Consider the following 16,090-nt stretch of genomic DNA (forward strand, 5'->3'; position numbering starts at 1 on the left):
CAGACTCCCCGCTGAGCAGGGAGCCCGATGTGGGACTCGATCCCGGGACTCCAGGATCATGACCTGAGCCGAAGGCAGTCACTCAACCAACTGAGCCACCCAGGCGCCCTGGCTGGTCCTTTATAGAAAGAGTTCTCTCTCTTCCAAGTATTTGAATATTTTTTAAAAATCATTTTTAAATTTCACTGATTAAATAAGCATTTTCTTTTCATTACTGAAAATCTTCACATGTCCATCTTCAGCACAGCAACACATCGAAAACATGGTTACAGAAGTGTTATGGCTGCAAAAGATCAAAACTGTGACAATTCACTGTAGACACAAGCTCAGCCCAGTACACTGGAACCCAAGCAGAGCCAGCTAAGAACACCACAAAGTGATGATTCTTTTTATCTAGTGTCGAAGGCCTATTGCTTACATACACATGCAAGCAGATGGTACTGAGTGGTGACACAATCTCAAGCTTGTTCTATTGATGACAGTAGTCCAAGTCTAAAGCATAATGGGAATAGGAGAATGACTACGTCATCTAAAACCCCTCTACTCATGGCTTCAACTGCAGATTTTGGTTGGTTCTTGAATTATATGCTGTCATATTCCAATGTGAAAATTATGACATTGGAGTACTATGAGAAGTTACTGAATATTTATTCAAAATTCAAAGGGATGTTTTACAATGGAGTTTGTTCTAAGTGTGAAATTCCATTCAAAAGACACAAAAACTTTTTTAAAAGAGTATATACTACTTGACCAATTTTGAGTTAAATTCCAGCCTTACCATTTGAATGTAAAAGAAACATCATCAAAATAACCTACCACCTGAAAATCTAAACAAAGGTGGGTCTGAGACATAAGATTCACCTTCTAAGCTCACCGGCCCATCGTTTTTCTTAATCTGATATTCTCAAATAATTAAACGTTTCACCCACAATTTTTAGATATACACATCTATAGAGCTAATTGTTACTTGTACTTTATATGCAAAACAATTTTCTGAAGCATGAAAATCTCATCCCAGGAGTCATGTATGCCATTACTAAACCGATTATATGATTAGAATAAAGAGCAGCAGAAGCAGTCTAAAAGCTGTCATATAGAAATCTAGCAAAAAAATCCAAAATAACAAAAAGAGCACTTCAAGGATACCAAGAACCAAAATATCATACAAACTTATCTTCTATGGACCTGTCATTGTATAACCTTAGTCTCAGACAAATGGAAATATATTTTAAAATATGTTCCTTCTTCACAAAAACAACCCTATTCATTTTATTGTACTGTACTCCCAACTCAAACCAACAAGACAGATCCCATACTCCGTGAAATGATGATACTGCCACACATGGTAAGATTCATCATATCCTCTCTGAAGGTCCCCGCAGGCCACCATATCTAACCTAGGTGTTCCTTTTACTTGTTCAACATTAATTTATCTCATAGCCCACATTTCATCAGTTTCGTTTTTGTTTTTGTGAAAATAAATTTCTTTTCCAGTCTATCATAGCAACTTCCATGTATTACCCATTCTCCTACAGTTAATCCTGTATCATAATCCCTTCCCCTTTTGAGACCTTCCACTAAAATAGTTTCTTTTACTCTCTAGATTACCTGCATTTGCTTTCATCACTTAGGCATCCATTCCTATTAGGTATTCATTTGAAAGAACTCTAAACTTAAATTTATTTGGATATTAATTCATTTGAAGGATTAGAAGAAGCTTTGTAAATAAGCAGTTCAGAGATCTCATACTACTATTCTGCCTAAGTATACCCCCTCCCACACCACTGAAACAGTCAGAGATTAGGTGGACAACTTATATTGGCTACATAAACATTTTGACTACTGTTTTTCCACCATCTCAATTCAGAAAACTATAATAAATTTTTAAGTTAAAAAAAAAATTAAGAGCACAGAACCAAAAATGGTATCTTGAATGTGAATACAAAAGATGGTATCTTTAATGTTTTAAAAGCTAAAAACATTACAAACTAGTCAGTTAAAATCTAAATGAAAATTACACTTTCCAAGTTTGTGGTCTTTATTTCCCTCCTCAGGACCTGTACTCTGTGATTGATCTAAATAACTTACACCTTGTGGTGGCGGGGTGGGGGGGCGGAATTTTGCAGGGAAAAAAAAGTGAAGCCAATTACTTCTGAGTAATTTTCTAGACTCATCTAGAAGAAAAATGATGTGTTACACTGAAGAAATGATTATAAGGATACAGGGATTCAGCTACTTATTCATTCACGTTTGCGTATAAGCAAAATACAAATATTTATTGACCACCTATTGTGTGCTTTGTAATGTGGTAGTCCCTTCTGGAAGTCGGCTGTCAGCATTAACCTTCATAATTAGTTTGTTAATTTTTATAAATTATATAATTACTCTGAGTTTTATCATCTGTAAAAAATGAACAATATCTATTTTTCAGATTTGTTGTACAGATTAAATGAGATGTAGTAATTTTACCTTCAAAAAGATATTACTTCCCTCCTCCCTGTAGGGCCCTCTACAGATTAGGACATTGATCAGTGTTTCTCAACCTTACTATGAAAAATCTCTTTTCTCCAGATTCCACATCTTTACAGATTTTTGTCTATCAATTGCACTGACATTTAATTAACTAGAGAAGTAATGACTAATCAGATGTCTCAAACTGTCAAAGACATAAATACTAATGAAACTCAATGTTAGGTTCTTGAGGTGCAAGCATGATGTTTTATTTCATTAACAGCTTGCAAATCACCACAATATATGATAATGATTTGTGATAATTAGCCGCAAAGATTTGAGTCAATATAATTATTGGTCAAAGCAAAGATATACAATATTTCACCTGTTTAAATCTATCGAGAGCACAAATATAATTTCATTAGGCTTTTTACAATACTGAGAATAACTCATTCCTTTCTCTGCAGACCCCGAGAAAAACATAATTTATGTACCATGTTCATGATTTTCTATGTCTAGAGAAACTACTGGTTACCCTACAGATTTAAGCCAGTATCATTAGTAACACCAACTTCAAATTCAAAAGTTTCACATATTTATCCATAGAGGTAAGTATGTACTGATATCCTGTGTCTTCCCTTTGTATTTATAAGACAAAATCCAAACCCTTCACCAAAGACCTATGTGATTTGTCTCCTGACAAGCCCATCTACTGGTCTCCTCTCACCTTATCACTATGGCCTTCTCAAACAACTTGCTGCTTCTCACTTAAGGGCTTTTGTACTAACTGGGCCCTCTGCCTGGTTCACTCTTCTTGCGGATCATTACATCTAGCTTTTTGTCATTCAGGTCTCAAATTAAATATTATCATCTCAGAGTTTTCCCTCAATACTCAATCTAAAGCTTCTTCATGGCATTTGTGACCTCTGAAATTATCCTGTTCACTTATTATTTCTCTCCACCACCACCAAACCCCACTGTATAAAGAGTTCCACGACAGCAAGTCTTATTCATTGCTCTATCTCTAGTTCCTAGAATAGTATGAGGCACCCCATAATCATGCAATAACTATTTGTTAGCTCACTAGCCAAAATGTTTAAGAATGTTTTGGGGAAAGACTGATTTCTTAGTCAACTTATATTTAGCATTCAAAATTGCTGATCCAAAAGAAATAAGAAAAAATGTTTTTTGACTATAAAGAATAAGAAAAATGTATACAACGTTCTATTCAACAAGTGAGCTTTATTTTATTTCTATCCTTTTGGATAGAATATGAAAGTCTATTCATGTTTCACACACTTCATGTCACCTCATGTAAAAAGAAAATGAATTTTTTTATTTCAGTTTTACTGAGCTATAATGCATAAAATTGTGAATTTTCTTATAATCGTATACCATGAACTACCAGCCACTCAATCTAATAACTTATTTTTCCTGCAAGCAGGACAGCTTCTAAGAATGTAAAACATACAGACTGGGAAGGCCATAGCTGCCCTAACAGTGACCGTGCCAGAATGGCCCAAACCAGGGAAGATCTTGCTCTCAGCTATAACGTGTTGGGAAGGAGGGAAGGATAGAGTGATCAGACCTAGGAGAATAATTGTAGTTCTGATTTCTGTTAACAAACAGAAATATCTTCAAACCAAATCAAGAGAGACTCAACTAGAATCTTATAGTTTGCGACATTACATAACTGTTTTGAATACCTGAGGTCTCTTTAGCAAATGAAATATCACTCGGTTGACAAGATAACGGGCTTTTGCAGTTTCACATAAGAAAAACATAGTATTTGTAAATAAGTAACACACACAATCCCAATACTATGTGCTACATTTGCTTGCTAATTTAAAAATATTTTCAAGAATACTTTTAAAAGAGATTTAAATGAAAATAACTAACAATAAAAACTTTATTTCTGAGTTTAGAAAATATCTGAAAACTAAAAGAAACATTTAAGAAAGATATAACAACTGAGTGGTTTAAAAAATGCAAACACCTTGAAAGTATCCCAAGCCCATATTTATTTTTTAAAAATCGGGTGTTGCTTCTTTTTTCAACTGGTGGTATTAAAGGAAGACAGCAAGTAGATAATCCACAACCCATGTGAGTTTACTTACCAGTCACAAAAAAACATTAATATCAGTCTGTAGGCTAACCTGCTTACTTATTCAGCCAAGTGGAAAGTACAATTTAGCATAGAGCTAGAGCAGGGACCAAAATGACTAAGAACGGCACGTGTAAACTTTTTTTTTTTAATTAAGAAATTAAAGAGGGGAGGAGAGAAGTACTAAAAGTAGGATTTCCTCTAAAGATCACATAGTTGATTTCCTATTTTTCACTGTTCCATATTTCACTGGCAATATTCTAAGCTGCTTAACGAGAAGCCTGTATTTCACTTTTCATCACTTCTGCTCACATAACTGATGCTTCTGAAGCCCAGTTGCATGGACAGCAGAATTTAACCTTACAGTGAAGTATTTTAAGATAATACCTCCAGAAATATAATGTTGAATACTGAGGAGTCTTTGTTAACTAAGAACTCAAAAATGCTAAATAAATAACATTTCTGCAGACTATGCATTTGTCAAAGAGTGTGAGCATATGCTTTTCACAGGTGAAAGAATAGGATTCTTTTACCCTTCGATTAAAAAAAAAAAAAAAGTAGCAACAACCAAAGCATGGTGAGTCCTATCTTCTTTCAGTGGTTCCTAACTCCATTTACCTAATCCCTTAGGCACAGACTATTTCTTTTGAATTTCATCTCCAAACTGAGTACACTTAAAGACCCAGAGACTTTCACAACAGTGACTCCCAGCAACTCTCCCCAAAACCTACCCTCTTGTTTTCCATTAAACCCTCAGATTTGCCTTACCTTTGTTATCAAGCCAGCCTCCTTGCCCTCAGTGCCTTTCTTCCTCGATTCACTCTGTACTCTATACCCAGATTCATCTTCTAAAAGATGAATGCTCTGATTGGGTAATTTTCCTCATATCAAAACTTCTTGTGCTCCTAAATAAAAGCCTATACTTCTCAATCTAGCATTCAATGACTTCTACAGTCTAGCCCGACAAATCTTTATAGCCTTATCACCATATTTTCTAATTATACAAGCTCAGGCTTCTGTCAAATCAATCTCCTGTCCTCCAACTTGTCCTGAACTTTCTATCTTGGCTCATGCCATTCCTACCATAAAGAATGTCTACCACTCCCCTCCAGCTGCCACTGCTCATGGCCCTTTTGCATCTCTGCATTTATTCATGTAAACAAGGACACACAAATGATATCTCCTGCCCCACACCCCCCAAACGGGCAAAAAAAAAAAAAAAAAAAAAAAAAAACAAGCCCAAATTTAACAACAGCTGGCTCTTATTAAATGCCTACTATGTGCCAAGCAGTTAGTTTTACATATTATTTCTAATCCTCTCAACAAACTTATGAAGTAGGTATTATTATTATTCTCCTTGTAAAGATGAGAAAGCCAAAGTTCAGAAACATCAAATCATACATTTAGTAAGTTATCTCACATTATATACTCAGTAAGTTGCCACAACTCATAGACTTAGTTAAGTGGCAAAGCAAGGATTTGAACCCAGGCTGCCTAAGTCTAGAAACATTGCTCTAAACCCTAAGTCAGTTGGCTTTTTTTTTTTTGGTCTGAACTATGTGACTACCCCCCTCATCTATCTGAAATAATTTAGTTTTACATGATTATCTCCACTTACTATATACTATACAATAAGCTTTCTCATGTTTGCCAGTTTAGTAAAGGGAGAACATTAAAATGCTATTTCTTTCCAATAAAAGAACAATGCTCAAATTGCAATTTTAAGGAATGTCCTTTTTTGTCACAAAGATTACTTTCACCTAAAATATTTCCAAAGAAATTCATTCCAACCAACTTTTTCAAAGATGACTGCAAATTACCAATCATACACTATGATGGTTTTACAGATTATTAAAAATAAGAGGATTCTGAGATCACCACCCACGTATTGTAACATATCTATCAAATTGGCAAAGATTGTAAAAACTGACCTACTCAATGCCATTGAAGGTGCAGTGAGACACACACTCTTATACACAGGGTAACCACCCTCTGATCCAGTTATCCCACTTCTGGGAATCTATCCTAAAGGAAGAAAAAAAAAACAGAGATGCAATCAAAGATAAATGTACAAAAATGTTTGCTCCAGTGTTACTTAAAATAGTATTATAAAGAATCAACCTAAAAGTCCCAAGCTAGGAGACCAATATCCTGTTCAGAGAAAAACGTAGGAACAAAACAGTATATATAAAAGTATAATTCCATTTTTTTAAATTAAAAAATCTATACATGCAAGGAAAGAACTAGAAAAGTGTACATAAAAATGTCAGCAGTAATTATTTCTGTGTGATGGGTTTATAGATGATTTTCAATTTCTTCTTTACATTTATGTTCTTTTCAAAATTTGCCACAATGGAACATGAATTACTTTAAACAAGAAAAAAAGTACTTAAGCAGCTATACTCACTGAAAATGATCCTGAACCTACAAAGGCATGTTACTTGGAAAAGAAACACTTCCTAGTGCAAAGAAAGTGTCAAACTTGTTTCATTCCCACCTTCTCTTAGCTCACACTTACTTTTAGACTGTGTAAAGAATGTCACCCAAAATTCAGTAGTATTCATGAACTTGCACAAGGCTCACTATCTAAAAGTCAGCCAATGTTTCAACAGAAAGCACTAGTTAAATGAACTGTTTTATTGCATGTCTATTGAGAATAATAAATGTCCAATTAATCCTAACTCAAAACATGCAAAAGGGAAAAACCAGAAAAACTATTCTTGTTTTGCAAATTAACTATGTATACCGCTGTTGCCTTATAAGCCCAACATAGTTAAGTCTGGAGTGGGGAGGAACTTGAAAATAAAGCTGGCAAGCTACCAACATTCATTAAAAATGCACATTGATGCCATTTTTTTCTACATGCACATTTCTGTTCTAGGGCATAGTTAACTTTAGTGGCAAAAGATGATTTTTACCAGTGTAGAAAAAAAAGATTAAGCTGGTCTACAAAAAAAAAAAGCACAACAAAAAAACCTTCTTGCATTAAACACAGAATTAAAATTGCCAGCTGAACCAGGAGGAAAAAAAATTCCTACCATTTGGCATATATTCAGAAAAACAATTTGCCAAAACAAAAACACAAAAAGTCTTGAGGTAAAACAGGCATTAAGCAAAAAATTCTTATTTTACTGTATTTTAAACTGGAAAACTGGTTTACTTGTAATACTAAAAAGCTGTTAGAAAATAAAGCCACGGGGAAAAACAGAAAATAATACCACAGAAATAGTTGTTGAGCAACTAGGAGAAAATTTAAAGTATTACACTGATCTTACTTAGAAAATAAGGATCATTCTATTTCCACTCTACCATGAAAATCCAACATTTATTTATAAAACATATGTCAGGTTCTGGCAAACAAAATAAATTACTAGACTATAAATTCCTTATAATAGAAGCTACAGTCTCACATCTCCGTTTCCATCAAAGAACCTAATATTGGGTCATGCAAACATCTGTTCAATGACTGAATCTGAAATCTATTAATAAAATCATGCAACATTTTTACATGCATTCAATGGAATGGAAAAGGTAGATCAAAAGACATCAAAGATTTGGTCTAGATACTGAAAACTACATAAACTCCAAAGATTAGTCTAAATTTCAACTGCTAAAATAATTAGGTTATGGCTTGCTTAATGTTTTATAATACAGCCAACTTGTCTAGAACAGAATGATCCTGTTTACAAATGAATTTTTAAATATCACTGAAAATATAGTGAATGAATTTACTCTTCAGATTACACATCGGACTGATCTGAGAAGTTCAGTCTGCAGTAGGAGATAATTTCCTATTACTAACTTAGAATCTTACAAGCTGCATTTGGGATCTGTCCAAAAAAACAACTGCACCCAGTTCTTTGTGCCTCTTACTTTTACACTTTTGTGGTTGATAACGAAACCACAGTTCTATCCTGAGCAAAGTTATGTCTTACAACCAGAATAAATGTGTATAACACAGCACTGCAAACAACCATGGAATGTAACAGGTACATATACTTATGAGCTCAAAGTAACTTACTTCAAGCTTTGATTAATCCAACAGTATCTTTTACCAGTTACAATGTATAGTTTAGTATATTCCTACTCTTATGAAATATGGACTAACCTAAATATATTCTAAAACCAAACACAGGGTCACATATTTAATTCCAAATTTGGTTAACTTTATCATTCCACACTTTGAACCAATCTGTAGCAATGTGAACTACATACATAGGCCAGAAATAGAAAACTGGGTATGCAAAGAAATGTTTTTTCCAGATTTATCTGGAATTAGCCTAAATAAATAAGACATCAGTACCTTTAAAAAAAAAAGCCATTAACTTGTCTACTGATTAAAGTTAATTTCATAAAACACATTTAATCCTCCCTATGTATATCATATATTTCTGAAGATCATATTAAAACCATTATTTTTAGACCACTTATAAAAGTACACTATTTTTTGTTTCAACTCCACCTTAATCATCACACACAATTTCCTTTTCTTATTGGTGCACGCATGTACCTTCTACGTCTAAAAGGCCTATTTTCAAGTGCAAACGAGAGCATGGCATAGTTCTCTGTTGAACTGCTTTGCTGATCAGTACATCATAATAAACTAAGCTTATAGGTTCAATACTCTTCTGGATCATTTAACTTTGAAACAAACTGGCCTCTTAACCACTCATCTCAAAACTGTGACAAGGGGGGCTGTAAAGAGTGTGTGAATCATTCAGTGTCCATAATCACTATTACAAAAATTCCATAACCTGAATGTGCCAATACATGTACATGTACATGAAAGACTGAAAAGCACATAAAAACTACTATTTGTAATCCCCAAATTTCACGAACAGAAAAAGGGGGTGGGGGGAAGTGAATGCTTCATCTCAGTAACATAAGAAAGCTTAAACATATTTATGTTTAACACTAATCACTTCCATAAGATGTGAATTTGGCATTAAGTCATGCAGCAATATATGACATCAGAATGAACAGAAAACACTTGGAAATACGCCATAACTCTTTTTAAAATTAATGAGTTTAATCTGAAAAGGAACATCAGGAGGAAGTAAGATGATGTTCACAATTTTAAATTCACAACATTAATATATAAACGCTTTATACAAATTTTTTGACGGAACTTCTAAAATAAGAGAATTTTAGAACTAGAAACTTAGAGGTTATTTGAGGTTCAGTGAACATCGGCTGGATCCCTAGCATGTGTCAGCCACAGTGCTAGGTGTTTGCAGGTAACTCAATTACTCAACTCACTTACTTTTAGAGATGGTGGAGTTCCCTGCTCATGCCAAATCAAGCCATCTAAATTTCAGAACTAGAAATGCTGAGCAATGCCCTCACAGTGGTATAATTCCTATCAAAACAGACTGGTATCATTCTCCCTTATAAACTAAATAAAATGTCAAAGATGCAAAGCTAACCTTATTTAACAATAGTCCCTGTGTTTTGAATAACTATAACGAATTACAACAATCTAAAAATTCAACTAAGTACTAGCTGCATAATTTATTGCAAAGAACAAAACACGGGGCTGTCAGTTTTAAGATTCTAAAGACATACAAAACAGAAATTAAATAAATTGCAGATATCATTTAAAAATCCCTTTGTAAAAAAAAGAAATTATCAATATGAAAAATTAGATGCTTGATTAGAATGTCTATTTTATATAAAAGATCATCAACCATATAATAACAAAGTTCATGGATGGTAGTAAACTTGGGCAAGACTTTTAAGTTATTTAACTATTAGATTCTGACAGAATGTAAAACTTACTGAGGACAAAGACCCTGTCTAATTCATCTCTGTATACCCAACAATTAGCACTCCGTTGTTAAATGCTGGAGAGGTGAACTAACATACGAACTCTAAATTCAAGCTACTGGAAAATTCAACCTAACAATCGAGAAGATTTTTCTTTTATAACCAAAATGATTTCTTCAAGTATTAAATAATACTCAACACAAGTGACACTGCCATAACACTAGATCAACAACTTGTGGCTATCACTTTAACTAGTACAATATACTCTGAAGGAATTCACGGATACATCAAGAAGACAAGTAAATTCATATACTTTGATTCGGCAGTCCTTATTCTGGAAATCAATCCCAAGAAAATACTCCAGAAGAAAGAAAATGCTGCATATACAAAAGTGTTCATTTCATCTTAATTTTAGTAAGGGGAAACAGAAACTACCTGTATGCCCAACAACAGGTAGATGGACTATTTTGCAACCTCTGAAAAAGGCTTAAAATAAAGATTAGCCTCCTAACTGGTTTTCCTGCTTACACTCTTGCCCACCTCAACTCCCCAAGTTGATCTCCACACAGCAGCCAGAAGGATTTTCACAAACTCTTCTACCTAAAACCTTCCAATAGTTGATTGTTCATCTCATTCAAAGTAAAATTCAAAGTTCTTACCATGACCTACAAGGCTCAGTTACTTCTCTAACCTAAAGCTCTCTCACTCAGTCTTGCTTACTGTCTTCTCAAAAGGCCAAGTACACCGAGGGGATCTTTGCACTTGCAGTCCTCTCTGCCTATAACCTTCCCCAAGAGAGCACACCTAACTCACTTCCTTCAGGTCTCTGCTCCAGTCTCATGACTTCCCTGCCACTGCTTCTCTCTTTCCCCTCACCCTACTTTATCATCTAACATATTCTACGTTTATTTGGTTATGGCCCATCTCTCCTGATTACAATATAAGCTCTATGACAACAAGAACTTGATTTTATTTACAGAATATGCATTCAAAAAGCATTTGTTGAATTAATATTAAATGTTGATACAATTTTAACTACATGAAAAATCATGCATATAAACAAGCTCGGAAGAGAACAGGAAAAATGAATAGTTTGATTTGTGAACATTTTCAAGTGCTGATCATATAACTAAGGAGTTTGTATAATAAAAATTTTAAGTCAGTTGTGATTATGATTTTAGGCTGCCAAAAGTGACTACAACAATCTTACTTCCTTGGAAGCCATTAGTGTATTAGCTTAAAACCGATAGTAGTTATTAGTGACAACTTTTCCTCATAAAATTGTAGTAACAATTATTCTTAAATCTTGTTCCTAAAGACCCAAAATTTAGTCTGTAAGTATCGGCACTGTCATTCTTGAGGCCACATAGACAGTGAACAAAGGCTTTTAAACAGTTTTAATATGGAACTGAATAACAGGGATTCCAGTCTGAGACAGGTATCTATGCTTGGCTTCAGAGCGACCCTGAAACTGAATGCAAAACTTCGTGCATAAAAGTCTATTACTTTTTTTTTTTTCCTGGGGAGAGAGACTATATATTTCATCATAATCTCAAAGGTGTCAGTGGCCTAGAAAAGGTTAAGAATTACTATTTTATACTGGAAGTGCAATATTCTAATATAAGCCACCTCTCAAAAGGACAGAAGATATATAATATCTAGCCACTTCTTTGTAATCATTCGATTCATCCACAAAATACCGAGTGCCTACCTTGTGCCAGGCACTGTGTGATCCTCAATATCCTACACCTAATCATATTTTGCAGGACATAATTGAAAATACCAAGGAGACAAGGTTCAGTTAAACACCAGACTAAAAAATAATTTCAACCAGTGCAAAAATAATTTCAACTAATGCAAAAATAATTTCAACCAATGCAAATATAACTTCAAAACAGAAAGTGTTATAAGAAATCATGATAAAGACAGAAAGGAGCTCAGGGCCTGATTTAGTATCTATTATGTCAAAATACTGCAGATATCAATTACATCAAAAGGAAAGAAAAACTACACACACACACACACACACACACACACACACACACACACGCCCGCCTCCACACACTGACAGGAAACCAGAAGAAAGTTTCCAAATCCTGTTTCCAGCAGCATCCCTTCTGAGACTGCCCTGCAGCATGCTTTTGAAGGTAGGCGCTCCACGTTAAAACTAAGAGCTGCCACTTTACTCTTACTGTGATAAAAACAGAATCATCATCCCACACCCAGGAAGCAGAAAACTGTGGCCACCTGTAAGGCTGTGGCCCATTAACCTCCTGCCCTGTTATTCCCTTTTTTCTTATACCTCCTCCCTTCAGAGCAGTGACAAAACCATCTTCCCTCCCAAAAAGGAGTAACATAACTCATCGTAAGTTCTTTTTTCCAAGAGGTCAAAAGGTCCCCCAAACTCTTGGTGCTTAGCCCTGCGGAGAAGATCCCATTTTTTCAGGCACAAGTGTCTTCCCCTCACCTTCTCCCTGTAGCAGTAAATTACACAATTCAGCGGAAGACACTGTCCTTAACTTCCTGAGGGGACAAGCGACACTCCTATCAGCCCCAGTCTGAAGGAAGCCAAGAATCACACGGTGACCCCTTCCCTAAGAAAATTCAGGGAAGAAACACAGACCCAAGAAGAGCAACGCCGAAAAGGAGAACACATGGCAAGCTACGGAAGACGTGGGGGAAAGAGGGCGGGAAAGGGGCTGGGAGGTGGAGTGGGATGTAGAGATGTCAGCCCTCTGCACTGGGGGGGATAAAGGAAGGAAAGGGAGACCCTGACCCTGACAGAAGTGCACGCAGAGAGGGCAACGCTCCCGTCTACCTGCACCTTCTCCAGCAGAGGGAGGAGGGTAGAAAATTCACCCAACCCTCCAACCCCTCTTCGCGTGACCCCCAAGGGGAGAGCTGGGTTTGAGGGAAGGTCTGACCCTAGTCTGGGGACACGCAAGAAGAGAAAAAAGGCAACGATGTCCAACCCTCTGCATCTCTCGGGCAGTGAATGGCGAGGGCACTGTGTCCGAGGAGATGGCGAGGGAAATGGGCTTGTGCCATGACACCTCGGGCAGTTGGAGGGTGGGGGACACAATGTCCTCTTTCTCTCCCACACCCGGCCCGGGCCCCTCCCGTCCGTCTCCCGCAGGCCCAGCCACAGTCGACCGGCTCGGTCCGCGGGCGTGGTTGGCTCTGGCCCTGGCGGCGGCGGCAGGGCCTCCCGGAGCCCCGGCCCCTCCCGCCGGCCAGGCCCCCGGGCCGCCGCCCCGGACACCGAGGGAACGCGGAGGAGGAAGGGGGAGCCAGGGGACTGACCGGCGACATGAGCCGCCTCAGCCCTGGCTCGGCCGACCCGCGCCCCCGGCTCCCTCTGGGGCCGACTCGGGCTCCCCGCCCCTCACTCACCCCCCCGGTCCGGCGCCTCCTCCACCTCCTCCTCCACCTCCTCCCTCTTCTCGGCCGTGGCTCCTGCTCCGGCTCCGCACGGCGACGGCGGCGGCGGCGGCGGCCTCGAGAGCGGCGGCGGCGGCGGCGGCGCCTCCAGAACGCGCACGCACGCAGCACGCAGGCCCCGCCCCCCAGCTCCGCCCCTCCCCTCCGAGTCCGCGTCAGCGAGGCTTCGGCCCCGCCTTCCCCGCGGCTTTCCGGAGTCCGCTTAAAGGAGCCGCGCAGGAGAGGGTGGTGGGAATTGAGAACCGTGTGGGAGGAGCGGGGTATTGGGGCCTTGCGGAGGGCTGGGTGGGAGGCTGCGTAAGGCGGGAAACGAAATGAGGAAGGGTCCAAAGATTCAGGAGGAATAGAATTTTGGAGGGAATGCAATCATTCAACAAATACTAATTGAGCACCTAGTAAGTGCCAGGCGCTGTTCTAGGCGCGGGCGGGGCGGCGGGGGAGGGTGGGATAATACCATAGGGCAAGCAAAGGCCCCTCGGGAAGCTTGAATTCTAGTGGGGTGGGAGAGAGGAGACAGACAACAAACAAGTAAACAAAAATGTCAGGTAATGACATTTGTCATGTAAGGTAAGAAAAATGTCAGGTAAGAAAAATAAAGCCAGGAATGGAGTGACTTTATAGCTGGCCAGATACTGCCCCGCAGAGGACACCTTTGAGCGCCTATATACATATGATGTGAAGGAATGAGCCTAGCAAATACCTAGGGTGTGTGTTTGGGGTGGGGGAGGGGGTTGGCAGGGACAGCCTTTCCAAGCTGAAAGATAATCAGCCATAAACTCAGAGGTGAGAATAATACACCCGGTAGGTTGCAGGAACAGCAAAAGGCCAGTATGGCTGAATGGAACCAGCTAGCCAGAGAGCAGGTGTGGAGAGAGGTGTGGAAGGATTAGATTCTGTGGAGCCTTGTGGACTGTTGTAAGAGCAACTGAAAGCCATGGGAGGGTGAGCAGAGGAATGACCACATCTGATTCACATTTTAAAAAGTTATTCATGCACATATTCTTTACACATATTAATGTGTAAAATACACAATAGGGAAGCACAAATGTCCGCAAGAAGACCACTAAGGATGTTGGTGGTGGTAACTTGGAATAGGATGGCAACAAAGGAGTGAGAAGGTTATTCAGATACATTTTGAATTGGAATGGATTTGACAGAGAGTGTGTGAAGGAACAAACATCATGGATGATTCTTAGGTTCAGGTCCTGAAGGATGGGTTAAGGGTGGGGCCATTTCGGAAGACGGGGAAGACTCAAACAGGAGAAATTTGGGGATGGGGGAGATCAGGGGTTCTGTTTTGTACATGTTACATAAGGTGCTTGTTATATACCCACATGGAACGTTGAGTACAACAGTTGGATATAAATTTGGGATTCATCAGCACAGAGATGCTTTTTAAGCCCGAAATCTACATAAAAGCACTTAGGGAGAGTAGCTGGAGGAGAGGACTAAGAGGAATCCAACACTTGGAGATTAAGTAGAAGAGGAGGAGGAGCTACCAGTCAGATCAGAGAAATACCAGGAAAGGGTAAGTGATGGAAGATAAGAGAATTGTTTCTGGAAGGTGGGAGTCATCACTCTTATCAAAAACTGCTGAAACAAGTAAGCTGAGGACAGAGTTTGAACACTGGATTTGGCCGGATGAAGGTTACCAACGTCCTTGATGAAAGCAGTTTCAATGGTGTTGTAGGGGAGAAAGTCTGATTAGGGTGTGTTAACAAGAGCTTGGGAAGTGAGGAAGAGAGAGTGTTTATAGCAAGTCTAAACAGCTCTTGAGGAGCTTTGCTATAAAGAGTAACTGAGAAAAGGGTAGTAGCCCCAGGAGTATTTGGGATCAAGGGATAGTATTTTAAGATGGGAGATGTTTTCCTTTGTTGGTATGCTGGACGGATCCTGTAGAGAGGCAAATGTGATGGAACAGAAGGCAAGAGGAGACAAGTGCAGAAAGATTGTCCTCAAGAAGATACGAAGCAATGAGACCTAGCGTGGAAGTTAAGGTGTGGCCTTGGATAGGAGCAAGGACAGTATGCTCACGCACTATTTGGGGGGAGAAGGCAAAGTCTATGGATGCAAATGCAGGTAGGTCAGGTAGTCCATTTGGTGGTGGCATGCTCAGGCCACTGCAGAGCAGAAGGGGGACAGGTGGGAGCTAAAATCCAGCCCCTGTTCTGCCAACCCAGCTGTGAGGCCATGTCCGCCTGGAGGAAGTGGGGGGGGGGCACCTTTTCTAATTACTCCACCTGGAGGAGTGGTGCCTTTTAGCCATCCTCTCTACCCTCCTACACACACACACACACACACACACACACACACACACACACACACACA

General features: G+C 38.7%; 1 protein-coding gene across 7 annotated transcripts in view; it reads right to left on the bottom strand.

Annotated features, from left to right (window-relative positions):
• RAP1A (RAP1A, member of RAS oncogene family) overlaps window positions 1–13,848 on the bottom strand; it is a 75,026-nt gene extending 61,178 nt beyond the window's left edge. For 2 of the 7 annotated variants that reach the window (XM_073896145.1, XM_025872418.2), the window contains exons 1-2: window positions 13,715–13,841; window positions 6,487–6,580 (exon numbers count right to left, since the gene is read on the bottom strand). In XM_073896145.1, the coding sequence (XP_073752246.1) occupies window positions 6,487–6,500 (14 nt within the window). In that variant the 5' untranslated portion in view covers window positions 6,501–6,580; window positions 13,715–13,841. Of the gene's footprint in view, window positions 1–6,486; window positions 6,581–13,714 lie in introns of all 7 variants that reach the window. The other 5 variants (XM_073896146.1, XM_073896141.1, XM_073896144.1 and 2 more) reach the window with 4 other exon arrangements.
• Between the last annotated feature and the right edge of the window lie 2,242 nt (window positions 13,849–16,090).

This window comes from Callorhinus ursinus, unplaced genomic scaffold (genome assembly GCF_003265705.2).
Source record: "Callorhinus ursinus isolate GAN/ISIS: 27379988/994484 unplaced genomic scaffold, GSC_fseal_2.0 scaffold9, whole genome shotgun sequence".
Lineage (NCBI taxonomy): Eukaryota > Metazoa > Chordata > Mammalia > Carnivora > Otariidae > Callorhinus > Callorhinus ursinus.